Source organism: Leptodactylus fuscus, chromosome 5 (genome assembly GCF_031893055.1).
Source record: "Leptodactylus fuscus isolate aLepFus1 chromosome 5, aLepFus1.hap2, whole genome shotgun sequence".
In the NCBI taxonomy this organism is placed as follows: Eukaryota; Metazoa; Chordata; class Amphibia; order Anura; family Leptodactylidae; genus Leptodactylus; species Leptodactylus fuscus.
The window spans coordinates 191,703,152-191,724,630 of NC_134269.1; the positions used below are offsets into that span (position 1 = coordinate 191,703,152).

Genomic DNA, 21,479 nt, shown 5'->3' on the forward strand with positions numbered 1-21,479 from the left:
TTGTGTATGTTGTTATAATTTGTAATAAATATCATTAATAGAGTTACACCTTTAATGGGACATGGAAGAAATCTCTTAAAGAGAAAAGAATATTATTACTATCAAAAGGGACATTTCATATCATTCATCACTAATCCACAGACTTAACCCCTTAATTAGCGCTATACGTGTTAAACCCATAGTCCATTTATTTAGAGGAACCACCTAGTAATTTACTACGTTCCTCTAAATGGATAAATATGCGCTCCCAAACCCCGGCTCTTGAATTACTCATGTTGGACAATTTTTTCAAGTAGATTTTTGTATACAAATCACATAGAAATCTTATATACTTTCGTCACTCCTTGTGCAATATAGTTGCTTCATACATATAATCCCATTTATGCAGTTCCATTTTTATACTTATTTAGTTTATTATCTATATCTATTTATAGGATAAGAATAGCCTTTCTTAAGGTTATTCCGACCTGTTAGTGAGAAAACAAAAAGAATTTGAATGATAGGATCCCTTTAATGCAATTCACTGAAGCAATTGGATTTGGAAACACTGATACTTTAACACTTCACTTTTACTTAGATAAATATAACTTAAATCAAAATGTAGGGCAAAAAGCTCAATATTTTAAGATATACATTGGTCACACTAATACCGCCTCCCGCAGCACTGATGCTGGCAGTCATGCTGATTTTATTTGTGTTTTGCCTTCCTAACCAGCAGAACTTTTGAAAGCCCCATACACATACATAACGCACTATCCATGTTTCTGTTTCTCTTCTTGATATAGGAAAGGAAGGGGAATTTCAGTAACCACTAACCAGGAACTTATAAAAACCTCTTGGATGAGCATTTGTACTGAAAATTTTCATGACAGAACATGGACCCACCAGAGTGTCTTTTAGGACTCTGGTGTACCAGTCCAACCCTGGAGTCTAAAAACATCGACTTGATAATAATATGAAAATGTATTCCTGGGAAAGTGCCAACCTTTTCAGTTAAATACTGTCTCAGTGTTAGGGGGCGTTCACACTAGCGTCGGTGTCTGACAGCTAGTGTCTGATGCTAATGTCCGTACAAAATCTTGCGGACATTAGCATCGGACACTAGCTGTGTCCATTGCATTTTGCATGATTTTAAATGGGACATCATGCAGTGTCCTTTACTGTCCGTGGGTGTCCTTAAGTGTCCGTTCACAAAGATGTCCGACTTTTCAAGCAAACAGCGAACGGACACTTAAGGACAGGCACGGACAGTAAAAGACACTGCATGGTGTCCCATTTAAAATCATGCAAAATGCAACAGACACAGCTAGTGTCCGATGCTAATGTCCGCGCAAGATTTTGCACGGACATTAGCATCGGACACTAGCTGTCGGACACTTACCCTTGTGTGAACGCCCCCTTAGTGTCAGGCTCTATTGACAGGAATATCAAAAATGGCCAACACAAGGCTACTTTAAAACCTATGCAATTCTATGTATCTATTTACACATCCGTTTTATACACCATTTTGCCCAGTTTTACAGATCACTCAATAGACTGAAGCCTGTGGGGGATTCTTGAAAACACGTACCATATGGATGCAAATTGACCAGTGGCGTAACTCGCCATTTTACTTAATGGCAGTTCGCAAGTGAGCCTGCGCAGTAGCGCTCCGGAGGGAAGCGCTACTACGCAGGGGCGGGATTTGAAGAGAAGAAGCTGGAAGAAGACACGGAACCAGAGGGCGTTACTACAAGAAGACAGAAGAGGCAGGCGTGCCCGAAGCTGACGTCGCATTGTGCATCCCCGCCCATGGTACACGTTCGGTAAGATTTGCATATATGTTTTAATGCTTTTATTTATTTATTTATAATTGTGCTGATAATGTCCCTTTAAGGCACTGTGTTCTTTGTGGTTGGTGTCTCTTTGACCTGCTCCTGGTTGGTGGGAGCTAGGCTGATTTTCACAACCTGAGCCCACCATAGTTTCTTCTACTGAATATTCTGAAACCTTACCACAAAGAACAGGCATCAATGGGCACCTCCCCCCTAAAAGCTGCATGAGACTTACCTATGATGTCATCAGAAACTAACATCTATCATCTCTGTATATGTTATGTGGATGAAAATGAACAATTGTTCTCTGTTATCAGTCGTGTCATGTTCTTCAATGGTATAAAAGCGCACTTTTGTCTGTCTGTCCTATGACAACTACTGTCGCCAGAGCTAAGAACCTCCATAAACCTTTACATTCCTATGTAGGATGGATATTACCTAGCCTTTCTATTCCATGCATTGGTATCACTAATAGATTTTGGATTATTCTTATATTAGGCTCACTATTTCTTCATTATAACATCATTACAGTATCACAGTATGGGAAAGTTTCACAGAATGATAACCTGTCTGCTTGACAACAAGTGATGCAGCTCAGCAGCCAATAAGAAATCTAGAGATCGACATCAGCCAAGAAAAAAACTCTCTTCTGCTGCGGGTATTTCCAGTTCTTGTGTATTCTAATTATTTATAAGTAACTTTCACTTCCTAAAGAACTGTGATTGGTCCTTGCAGGAGCTTTTAGCCACTTTTTACATATTAACCAGCCAGAGCATCAGCAACATCAGTCCAGAGAGGAGCAGACCAGAACCAGAACCAGAACATGGCCGAAGAGACCCAGAACCTGGTGCAGGACGAGCTGCCTACAGAGAATATCATCACTGTGGACAACAGAGAACCACGGTATGAAGCTGTACTTTATATACGTTATGTATAATATATGATGGATCCATATTATATACATTAGATCATATACATAGATATGAGATATATACCATACCGTACATAGATACTTTTCATGGACACGTCACGGTCCTGCAGCTGTATCTAAGCTTGTGTGCTACGCTGTCTCCTTAAAACTGTGACGTCCCAAATTCCATATCATAAAAGTTGCAGAATATCTATATCAAGTTATATTATATTTGGTCACTATGAAAGCCTAATTTTGCTGAAAACTGGAAAACTCCACTAACTACAGTGCCAGGAAGGTGAGATATAGGAAATGTTTGTCAGAACCCCAGTGACTTGATGTGTCATGTTGGGGGGACGCTCCATTACTGTTATCTGACGACATGCAAGCTTCGGATCATTTCAGAATTTTGCTCTATTTTATTGTTTGTTCTTTTTCCTCTGACAATAGTTGTCCATGTAAGGAAGAATCTGGCTGTAGGATTTCAACATGTCCGATCTTCTGTTCTGCTTAGCTCCCTTTAGGAGTGTCCAGTATCAGTTTACAGCCCCCTACCCACTCTGTACACATACATACTCAAATTGGAAGTGGGGACATTTGTTAAGCATTGTTACTTTTTATGCCTCGCCTGCCATCCTTGCATATCTACCCATGCAAGAAGCACAGAGGTGTATATTGTTTACTAGAACTGAAGATTTTGTTAATTCCCTGCATTTTAGGTACAGTCAGGATTCATGAATTGGAGACAACTGTAAAATATTAACAGGGTATTCCACCAATAAGCTGGCATCAGGCATAGAAATTCACATTGGGGAGGTCTAAGCTCTGTCCACCTAAGATATTCTGAAAAAACCGTCATTGTCCCATTGGCTGTATATGGAAGACATACAAAAATGACTACATGACGCTGTCACTGGGCACTGGGGCGAGATGTTTATCCAAGTATATAGCTGCACCAGCTAAACGTGTGCCCCTTGTCTTAAATAAACTCACATTAAAAGGATAAATATCTCTTTTGGGCAGTTCTCTTGATTAGAGACTAAATGATCAAGTCCTGTAAGGGTGTATTCAGACAGCGCAGTTCACATGCAGTTTTTATGTTTTTTTTGTTTTTTTTTAATATTAACTAAATGTGTTTCATTTGTAAAGACAAATATCAAAAATCCATGTGGTTTTACCATTGTAGTTTTTTTTTATTTTTAACTATACTCATTTGTACCATGTGAATGTACCCTAAGCTTCACAAAGCATTTCACAGCATTAGCATATTAACTGCAGCTTGGGGGAGGAGGGCAGTAGCATGCCCACTAGGAGAATTAAAGAAAAAATTTTTGCCACCTCAGTTCTTTTGAACCTCTAATAGCCGCTATTCCATTGATTCTGGTGTAGTTGAAACTTTTTCTCTAGCCCCCACCGTTCCTGAGTAATCACTGCTGTTAGTTTCCATGTCTGATATGTAACTCCCTAATGTCAAGTGGGTGGTGTCAGGTAAGAGAAGGCAAGGCAGCATGACTCAGTCCTCCAATCATATGCAGACAGTGTAAGATCAGAATCACACCATTTGTCTGCTCCTTCCTCCTGACACCACCCACTTGACATTATAGAGCTTAGTGAGCATGTCAGGCACTAAAACTGGCTACACGGACTGCTTGGGAATGGTGAGGGCTAGAGAGAAAATTCCAAAGTCTTCAAGATTAGCGCTCTGTGTCATGGTGGAAAGTACAATGTTGAAATACATGTAGTCTGTCTACAGGTCTCGTCTCTCTAGTACAGTCTGTGTGAGCAGGCAATTGATAGAATAATAGGAAAACAAAAAAGGAACTATTTTTACAGAAACCTTGCCACTTTTGTCCATCTACAATGTCCAGGTACTACGGTAATACGGTGGCTCAGTGGTTAGCACTACAGCCTTGCAGCGCTGGAGTGCTGGGTTCGAATCCCAGCAGGAACAACATCTGCAAAGAGCTTGTATGTTCTCCCTGTGTTTGCGTGGATTTCCCCCCATTCTGCAAAGACATACTGATAGGAACAAAAAAAAAGTACATTGTGATCCCTATATAGGGGCTCATAATCTACATTAAAAAAAAAAAAAAAGTTACTATCAGCCACACTACTACATCTGGCCTTTAGATAGCAGTGGCACTGTCTCTGAGAAAAAAGAGATTGTTGAAAATTTCAATTCAAGTTATTGCTAGTTGTGCAAATTCTTAATATATGGCGGTCTGAGATATACACAGTAGATGGTAAGTGAGCGGTGGTCGAGCATGTGCTCTGCCGCGCTATTCAGTGCTTATGTGTCTCATGAAAAGAGCAAATTACCATCAGACCCATAGGATTTGAAGGCAGCAGCGCTGCACATGCTAAACTACTGCGGTCATCAGTGAGGAGGAACAGAAGGCTTGGGACCCCCCATTACACTGAACGGGAAGTGTCCCCTAGTGATAAAACACTTTGCCAGTTAAGTACAGGCTGATAATTCACAGGATGAGTCTATTCTAATACAACCAGAGAATATGGAAATATGTTATGGAAAATATGGAAAACTTGGCATTGGAGCACCTATATACATTATTCAAGTGTTTCTAGATACTGTTTCAAGAACAAGCAACTAACTTCAAGGTTTGTGATTTCACAAGCGTCAAAGGCAGCGACGCCAGCCATAGTGTAGAACATGATACAAGCGACGACACAAACTCCAGTATGTGCATGTATTGAAATATACACGCAATATTATATATATATATATATATATATATATATATATATATATATATATATATTAACTATTGTACACGTAAAACCCAAAACCTGGAAAATATGGACTGGAACAGCTTCAGAAAGTCCCCTTTAGCATGCATTATATTGAGTATTTTATTATATAAGGTGAACTATAAAGAAAAACCCAATAAAGAACATCTAATACGTAAATATTAAATATACAATATGATGTTTAACGAAAATAAAAAATCTCAATATGAGCATATGAAATAATATACAATCCAGGAGGTATACACAAATCTCAGACACGTACAATGTAAACATTAAAGGGGTTGAGAGGTTAGCATTTATGGAGGAGACTATGGAAATATGGAAATATGAAGTAATGTAAACGTAGAAGCATGAGGCAATAAACCTCCTTCGCTTTTTTCACCACATATTCTTTGCTGTGCCGTCTGTTTTTTGGAGTTATATTGAGATTCTTTTCCCAATGGTGAGCACCCTATGCTTATACTGGTTCTCCTCATATAACTATATATATATATATATCTTGTCTAATCTATCTATCTATCTATCTATCTATCTATCTATCTATCTATCTATCTATCTATCTATAGTATCTATCTATTATATATATTATCTTTGGCCTTATTATTACTTATTATTGTCTATTGTTGCTTATTCAGATGACAGGATTCAGTAACACACGGCCTCATAGACTTTAATGGATCTATTCACACGACTGCTGTTTTAATGGTCCCTACAAACAATCTGAGAATAAACAAAACAGACTATTTCTCAGGCTGTGTACTTTTCCATGGCCTAGTGTCTGTACATGTTCTGTGTGAATATGGTCTTAGGTAAACAATATAACCACAAAGCTCAGCTTAGACTGAGGAGAATAATGTGTTACATGAAACCAGGATATTATTTGCATAAAGAATAAGGGAAAATATATAACTACCCAATCAAAGGCCTAGGATTGTGTGATGTCACTAGTTACCAGGCAGAGGCTTCTTGAAACTTGTTCTTCTTAGTGCGGAGAGCTGTGAGGACATAGAGACGCCTCTTCTTATATTATTCTTAGACTGTAGCTGTTCCTCATAGACTAAAATTTATTTTAAAAAAAAAGACATAAAGATAAAATCAGATCCTATAAGACGCATTGCTAATGTCAGTCACATCTGTAAATACTCCAGAATTTTATTGACTAAAATAAAATTAGGTTTCTGTACCCATACACATTAGATCATGGTTGGGGGGTTGGGCGCGCGCTGGATGACCATGTAATGTGAATGGGGGTGCCCTGACCGGTAAAGACGAGCCAGAAGACTCAATATGCCGGATCCTTTGTTCTCCCCTCTCCCCATTCAGGACACTTGCACACCCGGCCAAGCTGCTGTTTAACCACTTCAGTTCCTGGACCAGACAAATTATAACTTTCTTTTTCTGGCCAGTTCATCTGAATGCCGTATATACACATGCTGTGAGTTTTTTTCACTTACCTTTTTCGTATCTGGAGCCTTGTTATTATCTTTTTATGTTTTTGTGAATAAAAGTTATTTTTTATTGAATATACCCTTTGTGCTGAAGACTTTTTTGTTTTGTTGTTGGACTATTTTTTGCCCTAACCGGAGGGCGATTTTTCGGGCACTCAAGGGTAAAACTGACTCTATTATATTAACAAATTTAAGAGCTGTGGACATCCTCCTGTGTTTTTGCAGTCTCCATTGTGGTCCGATATTAGACTCCGCCTCCTGGCCAGCGTTGATTGGCCGAATGCTGTACACTGGCCAATCAACACTGGCCAATGCATTCCTATGAGAAAAAGTCAGCTCCCGCATAAACAAGGAAGACTGTACTGTACATGGTACCGTCTTCCTTGGTTCCGAACCGCTGCACACTAAATCACGTTGATCCGTTCCTACGCGGTGTCGTATGGTATGTTTCCGACTTACGTCGAAATTCGGTTTACGACGCCGCATAAGAACAGATCAACGTCGTAAGTCAAGGACTACCTGTATATATGTCCTTGCAAGGTTAGAAGTGGTCCGAACATATATAGTCTGGATTTCGTTAAAGAAGCTATTTGTGACAGGAATTTTTTTTTTAGGGTTAGGGTCCATGACAGAAAATTTCTTGTCTATACCCTTATAAGCAATGAGTATCCTATAGAGATGAATAGGAATGAATGGAAGTGACCGAACACCAAGGGGTTAAGCGCCGGCCGCTTCCATTCATTCCTATGGAGCGAGGTATTCGAAACTAGAGTCTCTAGTGTAATCTCTAGTAGCCTATAAAGGGGGTCTCCCCTGCTAAGGACCTCACAATTGGCTATAGCTAACAACAAAGGACATCCATTACTATTGACTTACATGAAGTGAGCATATAGCGTCTCCAGAGGCCGCCAGCTCCAAGACCCCTGACAATTCTTTGCCTCTAAGGGGCTCTAGATATGGAAAAGCCCCGACCTCACAAAATATTCCCAGTCTAGTGACTGACATACGCAGTGTGAGAGGAAAGTAAAAAAAGATGAACCTTCCTTGTGATTGGCTGGCAGCAGTGACATCAGCAGTTGCTGGGTAGACGTTACTCCTGAGGTGATGTGATTACATGAGAGGCAATACTATCACATACATGTGCGCTATTCAGAGGAAATACTTATTCATTTACATTTATTATAACTAGATTTTATATTAAAACACTTTATGGAATTTATTGGCTCTGGTTTATGTACGATATGGTCACTCATTCTCCCTGCAGTTGTCTGTAATATTAAAGGGGATGTCCAGTTCAACAGCAAGTATATGTTACTGTTATTACAATAAAATTTTGACAATTTTACAAATCTATTTTCTCAATCAATTCTCTATCAATTACTGAGTTTTCTAGATCTCTGCTTGCTGTAATTCTGTGGATAAAATCAGTCAAAAGTAACATTTATCTGCAGAAAATGGACATCCCCTTTATGTATTGTGTAGGAACACAAATAGCCCTCTATGTTATATCTGGACGGCCTGTCCTCACTATTCTACTAACAAATGGCTGGCAGGTTTATTACCCAGTCAGGGGCAAACAATAGTACATACTATTACAATATTAGTGCAATGCCCCTCGGGATGAAGGTCTCTGTACAGTGACACCTGGTGGTGTTGGTAGAAACTTCACCTACAATCCTAAAAACACTGACCTGCATGACGTCACCATTCAGATGACCCCCGGATGCGTCCTTCTTACGCTAGGTTCACACCTGCATTCTGGTCTCCGTTCTGTGGTTTCCATCTTCTGCATGCAAGAAGACGGAAACCACAGACCGGGTCCGGCGGTGAGCGTTTTATGCTCTCCGCCGCGAAACCGGTTTTTTAAATCCGGACACAGAGTACTGCATGTCCGACTCTGTGTCTGGATTAAAAAACCCGGCTTTGCAGCGGAGAGCGTAAAACGCTCACCGCCGCTCACGGCCGGACAGCTTTCTCACCCATTCAAATGAATGGGTGAGAAAGACTCCTGCAGGTTTCCGTCTCCTGCTCTGTTTTATGCAGGAAACGGAAACCTGAAGTACGGAGTGCCGGCGCAGATGTGAACGAGCCCTTACCCTCATATACTATTTTACTGAAGCAGAGAGACGGCTGCCGCATCCCATTCCATGCCATAGTTTTTACACTTTTTGGAAACTGAAGAGGTTGGTGAATATTTACAAAGGCCTACAGACAAGAGAACTGCGGGATGTAGGTATATAGGTAGGGTCAGGGGAATATATAAAAAAAATAACCGAACATCAACCCGGATAACCAATATGGTTTTGTGCAGTTCAGTTATTACAATATTCACAAGATCCTATCTGCAGTTTCATTCAGACCGAACATGTCTGAAGTGGAACTGCTATTATTATAAAGTGGGGACTCTTTAAACCCAAGATATAAGCCAAGACCCAGGGGAGATGACAAACATACAGAAGAGTGTTACTCACCTCCCCTGTGCTCCAACGTGACTCTCTGTTCTCTTGGAGCCTTCTGACTGATGTCAGTAGACCCTGAGACCTTTGATTGGGCCTCAGTGGTCAAATGGTGTTGCGAGAATCACAGGCCTCACCCGTTTCCGATGTAAGTTAGAAGGCCCGAAGAGAACAGGGAGAGGTGAGTAACATAGTTTTTAATAAATGTCACCTCACCTGGGTTTCAGCTTATTATACCCTGCGATCTGAAGAGACCCCACATTATAATAATAGCAAGTTCAGATCAGACATGTCCATATGAAGTTTGTCCAAAATGTCATTACTTTGAAAAGGTTGTGGCCTAGATAATCGCCAATAATCGTAATTGAGGTAAAATTCCCGATTAATCGTGATTTTGATTTAGGTCATAATCGTCCAGCCCAATATAGAGGCGCATGCACATGATCAGGATTATGAGAGGTTTTCAATGTGGAAAATCTACATTATAATTCATTAGTAATTCAATTTCTTATGTACATGATTTTAAAATCAGAAAAATATATTTTTTTTCCTGTCACAGGTTCAGTGCAGAATTTTTGTATATAAATCCTAATCTTGTGCATGTACCCTATAGGAAGTTATGCCATAGAGTACTAGTTGACTTACATCAGTCACATATATATCGCTGTTGTCTTTCTTCTCCTCATGACCCATTTCTTCTCAATTTTTCTTTCACCAGTACTATGACGTGTAACAGAGGAAAAGTTGTCCCAGCCCTCTCCATCTTTGTTGCACTTCTCATCGCAGGCCAAGCCGTGTCTGTCTACTTCATCACTCAGCAGAACAGCAAGCTCACTGAGCTGGACACCACAACAAAGCAACTGAAGCTGGGTGAAATGATAAAGAAACTCCCCGGATCACGTAAGTATTAACCATTTGTAACAACATTGTGGGATCCTACTCCAAATCTAATGTATATCTGTAGAGCTCAATGAAAAAATTCTGTCTACTTGCAGCCACCACTAGAGGGAGCCATAAAGTTTAAAGGAGCTAAACAGGAAATAAAAAGTTTGAGTGTGTTCCCTGCAGTTTACTTATTAATATATATGCCAGTCCTCCATCTCCTTCATACATTTATTCTTCTGCCTCCCCAAATCTAGGTCACATGACTGACTCCGCTATAATCCTTCTGCTTGGTCGGTCACATGATTGAGAGTTGGAGTATCAGCGGGTGAGACAAAAGAATGAGATTTCCAGCCCCTGCTGTGCATATATCAGGGAGAATGCACTGATATTCCCTGCATAACTCCTTTAATATACACAGATCTACCAACTTACAGGATTTACAGCTCTCCCCATACACAAAATAAAATGCAGTTTATTTTATGTTTCACAAACCTCTTCTTCTGACTCTTTTACCTTGCATTCACTTACAGCCCCTTCCCAAAATCGACCAAAACTGAAAATGGCGACTTTCAACGTTCCCATGGCTTTTGTTGATGATGATGGAAACCAACAGGTAATAATAAGCGAAATACAGAGAAAGAAAAACTGAAAGACTGTAGAAGAAGGGCACTAGAGATTGAGACTAGAGATGAGCGAACACTGTTCGGATCAGCCGATCCGAACAGCACGCACCCATAGAAATGAATGGAAGCACCTGTGACGCTGACTTTGCCGGCGTCACAGGTGCTTCCATTCATTTCTATAGGTGCATGCTGTTCGGATCGGCTGTTCCGAACAGTGTTCGCTCATCTCTAATGGAGACCACTGTGCTGACTGGGAAAGAGAAGCTATTGCAGCTGAAATGGGCATCTTCCCTTCCCTTTCATCTGGGGTGTAATTATGGGGGGACATAGGTAATATTTGCATCCCAACGCTAGTCTAGTGAAGCGGGGTGTCTTGCTGCAGATTTCACATTGGGGCTCAGAAGCTTCAGAAGTTTTTTTTCTCTGCCTTTCATTGTGTATATCTTGAAATCATTTTGGATTTTTATTTACAGAAACTGGAGGCAAAGGCAGTGGCCAGCAACAGCATTGAAGATGCAGCACAGTACATACTTCAGGTGAGTGGTGGCTACATGAGCAAACTGGGTCAAGCTATGTCCACTTCTGCGTCAGAGGCTCGGTGAGCAGCCCCTATCCTGTCATGTTTGCCTAGAACTGCAGCCAGACCTGAGACCATTATACGTCCATGAGGATGGTGTACCTACGGGGATATATTTTTTTAAATTGGTTTTGGACATGTCAAGTCCTTTATATGTCTTGAAGACCAAAGAGGAGCTACAGTGATCTCTTTCATCATATGTTTTACATGTCTTTTTCTTGTGTGTAGATGGGAAACCCTCTGAGAAAATATCCATCCTTCAATGGCACCATCCTAGACAACCTCAGGAAGTTGAGAAAGACATTGACCTATCAAGAATGGATGGTGAGTGAAAACTGTAGAATGAATAATGACTAAATCCATTGTATAAAGGGGATGTCTAGTCTGGAAAACCCATTTTCGTGTACTAAGGGCACCTCTCTGGAGGACCCACACTGTCTTGCATTACACAAAATGTCTATTATCTGAATTGGTGCTTTGTAATACTTAATTCTTCCTGTGGGAGTGCTGTAGGGAAAATGACTAACTACGGCCAGGTTTCTCTACAGATTACAGGTGATCGCTGGCACTTATCAGTGGACCTTTGTAACAAGTAGAGCTTCTCTAAAGCACCAGAAAAAAAGTTTTATTTATTTTAGCAATTACAATACTCCACAGTGCACCAAAAATTGGTCTGAAAGAAGTAGTAAAAAGTTTCACAACATTGTCTAAAATCTATTTTGTAGCTTGACCCACCATGAACAATTTGGCACTTCTAGACACTTTTAATAAATCTTTCTATCTTTGTCTTTCAGCTCTTTGACACTTGGCTGCAGCAGTGGTATCTGTTCTACTTAGTGCAGAACTCCGAAATACCAGATCCAACTCCAGAACCACAGGACAATATGGTCACAGGTACCAAATCCATAGATATAAAGCCTCAAGGCAATAGCTTCCAAAATAGGGCTGTGTCAGGTAAACCAGGTACTTTATTGGGGTATGGACCTCACTGATAATACCATGCACGTATATGGAACCTGTACATTCCCAAACTATGTGGTCATAGCCACTACCATACTCCCCTATAGTGCGTCCACAAGGCATATTCTGTAGTTAATCTATAGAAGCAATGCTTCATATAACTTTGGTCACATTATGTGATGTAGGCGGGAACATATTTCCAATATTCGGGTGGTGGTTTTTCTTGTTGGTTACACTGTCTGTAGATGCATAAACCAGGAATCCTTTACTTTAGATATAGGTAAAACATCCACTGTTACATTGTAACACAAGGAATACGCGCTGCTTCTGTCCAACGCATTTCAAAGTATTCACAATTTCTTCTTCAGGAACCAGTGAACTGCAGGAAAGTGACCTTCTACCTGCTGAGTTTGGAACAAGCGGAAACTTGGTTTATGCCTCTACCAGTTATTCAACCGACTCAATGCCCAGTTTTATCGATGAAATTCCAAGTGGTGAATATATGTTCCCTCCTATGTCTATTGTATATTGCAGAATGACATGTGATGTTACCTACAAGGCTAACTGCAATATATTAGTTAGACCTCCTATGTAAGACATTTATTAGTATATGTTACTAACATAATCCCATCAAGTATATTCACCCACACCAATCCTTCTCTTCACGTGGTTTACAATCTAAGGCCCTGTACACATCTGTGTTGGAGGCACCGATGCACATTCAAGCATATTCAATATACAGTCCTATGAAAAAGTTTGGGCACCCCTATTAATCTTAATCATTTTTAGTTCTAAATATTTTGGTGTTTATAACAGCCATTTCAGTTTGATATATCTAATAACTGATGGACACAGTAATATTTCAGGATTGAAATGAGGTTTATTGTACTAACAGAAAATGTGCAATATGCATTAAACCAAAATTTGACCGGTGCAAAAGTATGGGCACCTCAACAGAAAAGTGACATTAATATTTAGTAGATCCTCCTTTTGCAAAGATAACAGCCTCTAGTCGCTTCCTGTAGCTTTTAATCAGTTCCTGGATCCTGGATAAAGGTATTTTGGACAAACAATTCAAGTTCAGTTAAGTTAGATGGTCGCCGAGCATGGACAGCCCGCTTCAAATCATCCCACAGATGTTCAATGATATTCAGGTCTGGGGACTGGGATGGCCATTCCAGAACATTGTAATTGTTCCTCTGCATGAATGCCTGAGGATTTGGAGCGGTGTTTTGGATCATTGTCTTGCTGAAATATCCATCCCCGGCGTAACTTCAACTTCGTCACTGATTCTTGAACATTATTCTCAAGAATCTGCTGATACTGAGTGGAATCCATGCGACTCTCAACTTTAACAAGATTCCCGATGCCGGCATTGACCACACAGCCCCAAAGCATGATGGAACCTGCACCAAATTTTACAGTGGGTAGCATGTGTTTTTCTTGGAATGCTGTTTCTTTTTGGACGCCATGCATAACGCCTTTTTTTTATAACCAAACAACTCAATTTTTGTTTCCAAAATGAAGCTGCCTTGTCCAAATGTGCTTTTTCATACCTCAGGCAACTCTATTTGTGGCGTACGTGCAGAAACGGCTTCTTTCTCATCACTCTCCCATACAGCTTCTATTTGTGCAAAGTGCGCTGTATAGTTGACCGATGCACAGTGACACCATCTGCAGCAAGATGATGCTGCAGCTCTTTGGAGGTGGTCTGTGGATTGTCCTTGACTGTTCTCACCATTCTTCTTCTCTGCCTTTCTGATATTTTTCTTGGCCTGCCACTTCTGGGCTTAACAAGAACTGTCCCTGTGGTCTTCCATTTCCTTACTATGTTCCTCACAGTGGAAACTGACAGGTTAGATCTCTGAGACAACTTTTTGTATCCTTCCCCTGAACAACTATGTTGAACAATCTTTGTTTTCAGATCATTTGAGAGTTGTTTTGAGTAGCCCATGATGCCACTCTTCAGAGGAGATTCAAATAGGAGATCAACTTGCAATTGGCCACCTTAAATACCTTTTCTTATGATTGGATACATCTGGCTATGAAGTTCAAAGCTCACTGAGGTTACAAAACCAATTTTGTGCTTCAGTAAGTCAGTAAAAAGTAGTTAGGGGAATTCAAATCAATAAAATGATAAGGGTGCCCATACTTTTGCACCGGTCAAATTTTGGTTTAATGCATATTGCACATTTTCTGTTAGTACAATAAACCTCATTTCAATCCTGAAATATTACTGTGTCCATCAGTTATTAGATATATCAAACTGAAATGGCTGTTGCAAACACCAAAATATTTAGAACAAAAAATGATTAAGATTAATAGGGGTGCCCAAACTTTTTCATAGGACTGTATATTCATAATATATATATATATATATATATATATATATATATATATATATATTTCAATATTCACATTCAGGCAGTGGTCATACTGAACAACTTTGGGGTCCTGGGAATGAGGACTGTAACTCCTGCCTCTGTGCAAACCTCACCATGTTTTGGGTGGTTTGTATAAATCACATTCCTTTTGGTCCAGGACATTCCTAAATTTGACAGGTTTTGCTCCAAAATTAGGAAAAGTCCAGGCAAATCTGCACAGTAGGGAAGTCTGCAGTGACATTTTCCTATGACATATACCTTGGAGGAATCTGTCTTATGAGCCAAATTTCTGACCCCTTAACATTCCAAAGGCAGCCAGGTTAGTCTGAAAGTATATTTCTGGAAGGACACTGTGGACTTCCATTGTAAGTATATCTGTCCTGTAACAATGTCTCGTTCCTGTATACGTCTTCTGTGTGGGAAGTCTAACACGTAATGTTCATAAAGAATCATGATAATCATCTGTCCAACCTTCAGTTTTATGAAAAATATAGCAAGATTTGTCCAGAAAGAGAGAAAAATGGGCATTTATTCCAGAAATAGCAGCTCACTGGTATTGTCTACATTTGGGAACAAAATTAAATTTTATAGGCACCCACCACTTGGGTTTTATATAGATAATGTCACTGGGTATGTCTCCCTCTGTAACCTGTAGTCAACATATATTATGTATGTATCTTGTTCATGTCAAGGTGCCCCAGTGAAGACTCCATGCCAGTTACAAGCCGAACAACAACGTATGCTTGGTGGCTATGTGCCTCAGTGTGACGAGAAAGGAGACTATGAACCCAAGCAATGCTGGAGGGGCACAGGCTACTGCTGGTGTAGCTACAAGAATGGAACAGAAGTTGAAGGGACCAGATCTCGGGCTAAGATAGACTGCAGCGGTAAGAACTGCTTTGAGATCCAGTCTTGAATGGGAGGGTCATGGTGGAACAGAAGTAGAACACATGAAAGGTGATCAGGATAATGGGGTGAATTAATGGACCGGTTTCACAGTTACATTCTGAAAGTGAAGTAGCCTATAGAGACAATATATTGTACCTAGACTCTAGCCCTCATCCTGTACCCTCCAAGCATGGCAAAAGCTGATCGGTCTATGATTTCTGTGGCTGTCTCTGCTATATTTATTTTGCTCAGTAATGACAGATATACAATATATCTGTCATTACTGAGCAAAATAAATATAGCAGAGAGCCACAGAAATCATAGACCGATCAGCTTCTGCCATGCTTGGAGGGTACAGGATGAGGGCTAGAGTCTAGGTCATTGCTTCTGCTACTACCCGTTAACCCATTTAAAGCAAAACCTTGTTTATTCCACAGTCTTCTCTGAGCCAAAGATGGAAGACTTGATGGAATTTGAGGAACGTTAGTTCATCCACGGTAAGTACAAGAGCTGCCGCTACACTGTACGGTATTGGTGATGGAAGGCGTGCATACAGCTAGGATAACTAGGGCTTATTCACATCCATATTTTGCAAACATTTGAGGTCAATATTAATCAGGTACTACATTCGCACCCATTAATTTTAATGGCATACACCAATATACATTAGTTTTTTCCCATGGATGGAAAATGAACAGAGTATTGAAAACAGTTTTATTGCCTGAGTAACCAATCACAACGCAGCAATAATTTTTCAGGGGCAGAATACAGAATGGACCCAGAATCATAGAAAAGTACAGGAAATAAAGGGGGGGGGGGATATGAAATAAGCAGGATTGTGCAGCGTCCCTGATTATCGCAGACGTTATCATGTTGTAGATAAGGCTGGAACCCCATGTAGTGTAAACAGTGTGATTTAGACACAGCATTTTACTGTACCTGCAAAGTGGATGGATTCTAGCTACTCCCATCCACACGCTGAAAAATATATGGCTACAGGGACAGTTCGACAGCGGAAAATAAAGAGGAATTTCTCTTCTTTCCATCTGCTGGCTCCTCGCATTCAATCACGACTTTCCACCTTGGATTACGTCCAGATGAATAGGCCTATTCAGAGGAAGTCTTGAGCCGTGGAATCCGCAGCAAGACTGAGCAGGATGCTTATGTTTTTTTTTTTTTTTGCAAGCTCTGCCTCCCCTTGAAAACAGCCTGGGAAGATTCAGTATAAAATTTCTACATATGAACATTTAGCATTAAACACCCATTAATGTATAACTCAGATTTGCTTCTTAGTAACTTTTTTTTTTTTTTTTTTTTTTTAACAGGTGAAAACTAATCTGTATGAAGACAGTAATTGGTGATTCTGCAAAGCCGCATTCTCCATAGTAAAGGCTGCCGGGTTCCAGCTTCACGCATCAGCTTCGTACTTTAGGCTGTTGTTACTTATTATTTGACTTTTTTTTTTTTTTAAAGAGAATAAAACCTTAGTTTTAGTTGTGCACTAAATCATTTATTCCTATAGGGCGGCTATGAGAAGGGCATAAGGCTTGATAAATAGTTTCAAAATTCTGTCCTTTGCTTCCTAAATCCACAGAATGAGCTTAAAAATAAATAAGTCTAAAAGGGTTGTAAGGAACATATGATCTCCCAAAAAAACAGCACCACTCCTGGCTGTAGGCAGTGAGGTGTGGTATTTCAACTCCATTACGCCTGGGCCCCACGGAAAGTAAACGCGACGACTTGCCTGGAGCGGTGACGTTGCGGGAAAAATTGCAGCATTTTACAGTGCAAGCAAAGGGGATAAGATTCATGCGAATCCCATGTCCACTTTGTGGAAGAAATCACAGCGCGAACACGCTACAATTTGCAAAGCCGTTGCGGCTATGCAAATCGCAGCATGTCAATTAGATCTATGGAAACGCCGGTAGCTGTCCCATAGATATAATTGTAACAAAGTCCGCAGAGAAAAACTCAGCGAACTTTGTGTTTAAAGCTTTGCAGAAAGAGCTGCAGAGCGTTCACGCCTTGGTTCTTTCCACAGCACTTTAGCGCTGCGATTACGGCCCGTGGAGCCTTAAAGCTGATCTGTTATCGCTTCTGCCAGGCCTAGTTTAGTATTGGTTTGTAATAAATATGTGTAATTTTAGAGCCTCTTTCATTATAAGTCGCTGCTGTTCCTCTGTTCTACCTACTAGAAGTTTATGAATACCTGTACATTGACAACTAGGTGAAACCAGTTTGGGAGAGTCCACATACTGTAAGCACCAAGTGGCCTGTGTAAGACTATCAGAATGTAACATGACAACCCAGTTGCCAATTTGTGCTAGAACTACACAGCTACTATGTCCATAAGCGGCCAAAGTGAACACTGATGGTGGGATTGCTTATATTAATGATGCCACCACGGCCCGGACACACTTTACCTGATATGTATAGCTAGACTGATTCATGTTTCTAGAGGGTATAAAAGAGTAACAGCCTGAACATGGAGATACAAGAAAAGCTAGTCCAACACTATAATTATATGGGGTATATAAGAATTTACTAAAAATGGAAAGGTCTTGAGCGCTTTGACTTTATTGCAGTTAAGGGCTCGTTCACATCTGCGCCCGATCTCCGTTCTGCAGGTTTCCGTTTCCTGCACAAATCAGAGGCAGGAGATAGAAACCTACAGGACTCTTTCATATCCATTCATTTGAATGGGTTTGAAAGATGTCCAGCCATGAGTGCTGGTGAGCGTTTTATGCTCTCCGCCATGAAACTGTTTTTTTTAAACCGGACAGAGTCGGACATGCAGTACTCTGTGTCCGATTTAAAAAAACAAAACAAAAAAAAAAACAGTTTCGCGGCGGAGAGCATAAACCGCTCACCACCACTCACGGCCAGACCCGGTCTGACAGCTTTCCATCTTCTGCATGCAGAAGACGAAAACCACAGAACTGACTGCCGAACGCTGGTGTGACCCTAGCGTAAGCTGCAATTCCACACACAGTCTGTAGTTAAAAGTGACACAGTTTATGGCATAAAAATAAAGAGCCATGGTTAGGTTTAGATGTCTCAACTTCTAATATTCTTCAACTATGTAATGTCTTGTCTAGAATTAGAAAAAGCTTCAACTTTTTTTTTTCCCCTGGTGCTTAGATGTGGTAATATATCTAGGCTCACTTTGATTGGATGGTAGTCAAACCCCCCTCCCCCCCCAAAAAAAAACCAAAAAAAAAACCAAAAACCTGTCATGTTACACAGAATTTGCTGAGAGATCCACTTGATACCAGCAGTTTTCTGATATCAGGACCAAATATGAGCTGACTACAGAAAGAATGGCAATATAATGTGAATTTAGGTCTAAAAGTGGCTTTTCTAGTAAAACCCCAGGGGACAAGTTTATTAAGTTTTGGACAGTTGATACATTTTTCACATTTTTTTTTTAAACAAGAGTTCTCTATGCTTTTCAATGTGTCTGCAATAATAAGTGTGGCCAGTGTAGTTATGTGAATAAGGCTGTGTTCACATCTGTGTCAGAGTTTCTAAAACAGATCTATTAGAAATTACCAGCAAACCCAACCTTTTTCTCCAGTGATTTCAGTTGTAAAAGATGAAACCCAAAGGGACCCCATAAATTATAAGTAGTGTATCAGACGTCCATTTGTGTCAGCCTAAGAATACATCTGTTTTTCTGGTCCTATGACAGAACAGAATAATGGAAGCGACACAGTTGTGAACCTAGAGAAAATCCTAAACCTGGTCCATTACCAACCAAGGAATAGTCAACGTATTCCAGGATCCATAACCAGGGTCCTAACCTGTCAAGTGATTTGGGCTGCCCTAGCAGAGAGCAGGATAGTATAGATGGAGAGAAGCTGAGCTCAGCGATAACAGGAGCGCAGTGCAGGATCGGAGTACAAAGCAGGAGAAATCCTGACGCAGACTCCTAGGACAGAGTGAGAATTTTGTGCATCGGCTGTTTCTTAGATCAAATCTTCAAATGGGGCTGAGCCGTAATACTAAATTCATAGTATATTTCGCTCACAATTTAGGAGATGGGTAATACAGTATGTTCAGTTAACGCGAAGCCCCACTATATTCTTTTAAACAAAACAAATTTGAAATTTTGTGCCAATTTCTTAAAGGACTTGCCCAGAACTGGGGCAACATGACATCCTTCTTCCCAAAACCATGCCACTCCAGCCAGCAGGTTGTGATGGGTAATACAACAATCTTGTTTTCTTAAAGGGATTCTACCACTAGTGGTTTAGTGGTAGAATTCCTTTAAGAAGCAATATTACACAACTCGTGTACTGGCATGGCATAATTTTTTTTTTCTTTTTTGAAAAAACAGACTTTAAATACATACAGCTAGAGAATTTAGGTTGTGAGCCCCAATACAAGACGGCAACTGAATGTCTGTAAAGTGCAGCAGAATATGTTGGCATTATACAATTAAGAGCAATGAATAGAACGTGTAGACGCCGATGTCTGCGGTTTTTGCACACCTTGAAATTGGGGTAAAATAATAGTAAATGCGCATCACTATGGCTAAAGTCCCAACCACACAGACTAGAACTGCTTAAAAACACCAAGGGCAACACACTCTTAAAAGTTTCATATCCCTTAAGTTTTAATTTTTTTTCGATTTTAAATGCTTTGGCTCAGCAAATATATATCCTAGATGCGGATACATTTTAGTAACATAAATAGGTTGATAAGTCTATTACAGTAGCAGACAGATTTTATCTTATGTACTAAGAATGTTAGTTTATGTGCATACTTACCATTTGGCATAATACTAGATTTTTTATTTAGTTTTTTTTTTTGCTGCTGTTGCAGGAGTAAACTGACTTTTTTATATTGTATGAATAATGCACAGAATCAATAAAGAATTTATGAGTACAGTCATGTCATGTGATCCCTACATGCAAGTGTCTTGGTAGTCTCTTTAGAAAACTTACTGCTACACTTTTACACCCTAGGACAGGAAATAGCTGTCCATGAAGATGCAGTTAAAATCAAATTTAAAATAATTTTTTTTTTAAATAGTGTTTCTATATTTTACTGGTGAAATGTTAGTTTACCATGACTAACTTGCAGAATAAATAAAACTGCACCAACAACCACAAAACAGCATGCATTTTTATTCCCAATGCAGTTATTCCTGCACTGTGTGAATACATCCTTAATTGTTACCCACCAAGGATCTTCCCCTTTCCCAGGTCAACCACAGTGGCAGAACCGAAGCCTTCTCTATGCTGACTTCCACATTATCTAGATACCTTCAGTATAATAAAAAACAAAACCCCACCACATCCATAGTAAGTGTGGTTTCAAAGTTAGATGGTGAGCTCTATGGTGTGCATCATTTAGACCATGCATTGTGGAGGATGCCAGCTTGTGTAACCTCCATTTTGTATTTGAGACATGTGCCGACGGCTGCCATTTTGTGAATCCATGCGTCCAGAGACTCCATTTTAGATTTTGAGTCTTTTACAAACATCCCCCCCTCAGGGAGGTGTGACCTCTCTTCAATCTCTTATCCAATAGACATGCATCAGGACTACTGTTACAACACCTCCACTAATCATGTTATGCTAATTATGCAAATCGAACCTGTTTTGTGTATGCCATGTGTTATATACTGCTGTATTGCTACCATTAACCCTTTCATCGCCAGGCACATATGCTATACGTGCTCCCAAGGTGGCACTTCAGTAGCAGAGGACGTAGTTACTACGTCCTCCCTACTAATGCCGATATCTCTGGACTGCATC

At 40.1% G+C, this 21,479-nt stretch overlaps 1 protein-coding gene across 2 annotated transcripts; it reads left to right on the forward strand.

Annotated features, from left to right (window-relative positions):
- The first annotated feature begins 2,510 nt into the window (after positions 1 to 2,510).
- Positions 2,511 to 20,604, forward strand: CD74 (CD74 molecule). 2 transcript variants are annotated; one of them, XM_075274960.1, is made up of 10 exons: positions 2,511 to 2,717; positions 10,116 to 10,297; positions 10,813 to 10,895; positions 11,379 to 11,441; positions 11,711 to 11,806; positions 12,277 to 12,376; positions 12,811 to 12,936; positions 15,519 to 15,713; positions 16,152 to 16,211; positions 17,040 to 20,604. In XM_075274960.1, the coding sequence occupies exons 1-9, from the start codon at positions 2,638 to 2,640 to the stop codon at positions 16,199 to 16,201; spliced, it is 975 nt and encodes a 324-aa protein (XP_075131061.1). In that variant the 5' UTR covers positions 2,511 to 2,637; the 3' UTR covers positions 16,202 to 16,211; positions 17,040 to 20,604. The 2 variants fall into 2 exon arrangements, with proteins under 2 accessions (XP_075131061.1, XP_075131062.1); XM_075274961.1 differs by lacking the exon at positions 12,811 to 12,936 and having other exon boundaries at positions 2,514 to 2,717.
- The last annotated feature ends 875 nt before the right edge of the window (positions 20,605 to 21,479 follow it).

Coding starts and splice junctions, on each gene's coding strand:
- CD74 (XM_075274960.1), top strand. CDS start 2,638: ATGGCCGAAGAGACCCAGAACCTGGTGCAGGACGAGCTGCCTACAGAG. Junction 11,807..12,276: donor TGACCTATCAAGAATGGATG/GTGAGTGAAAAC, acceptor TTTGTCTTTCAG/CTCTTTGACACTTGGCTGCA. Junction 12,377..12,810: donor ACAGGACAATATGGTCACAG/GTACCAAATCCA, acceptor TTTCTTCTTCAG/GAACCAGTGAACTGCAGGAA.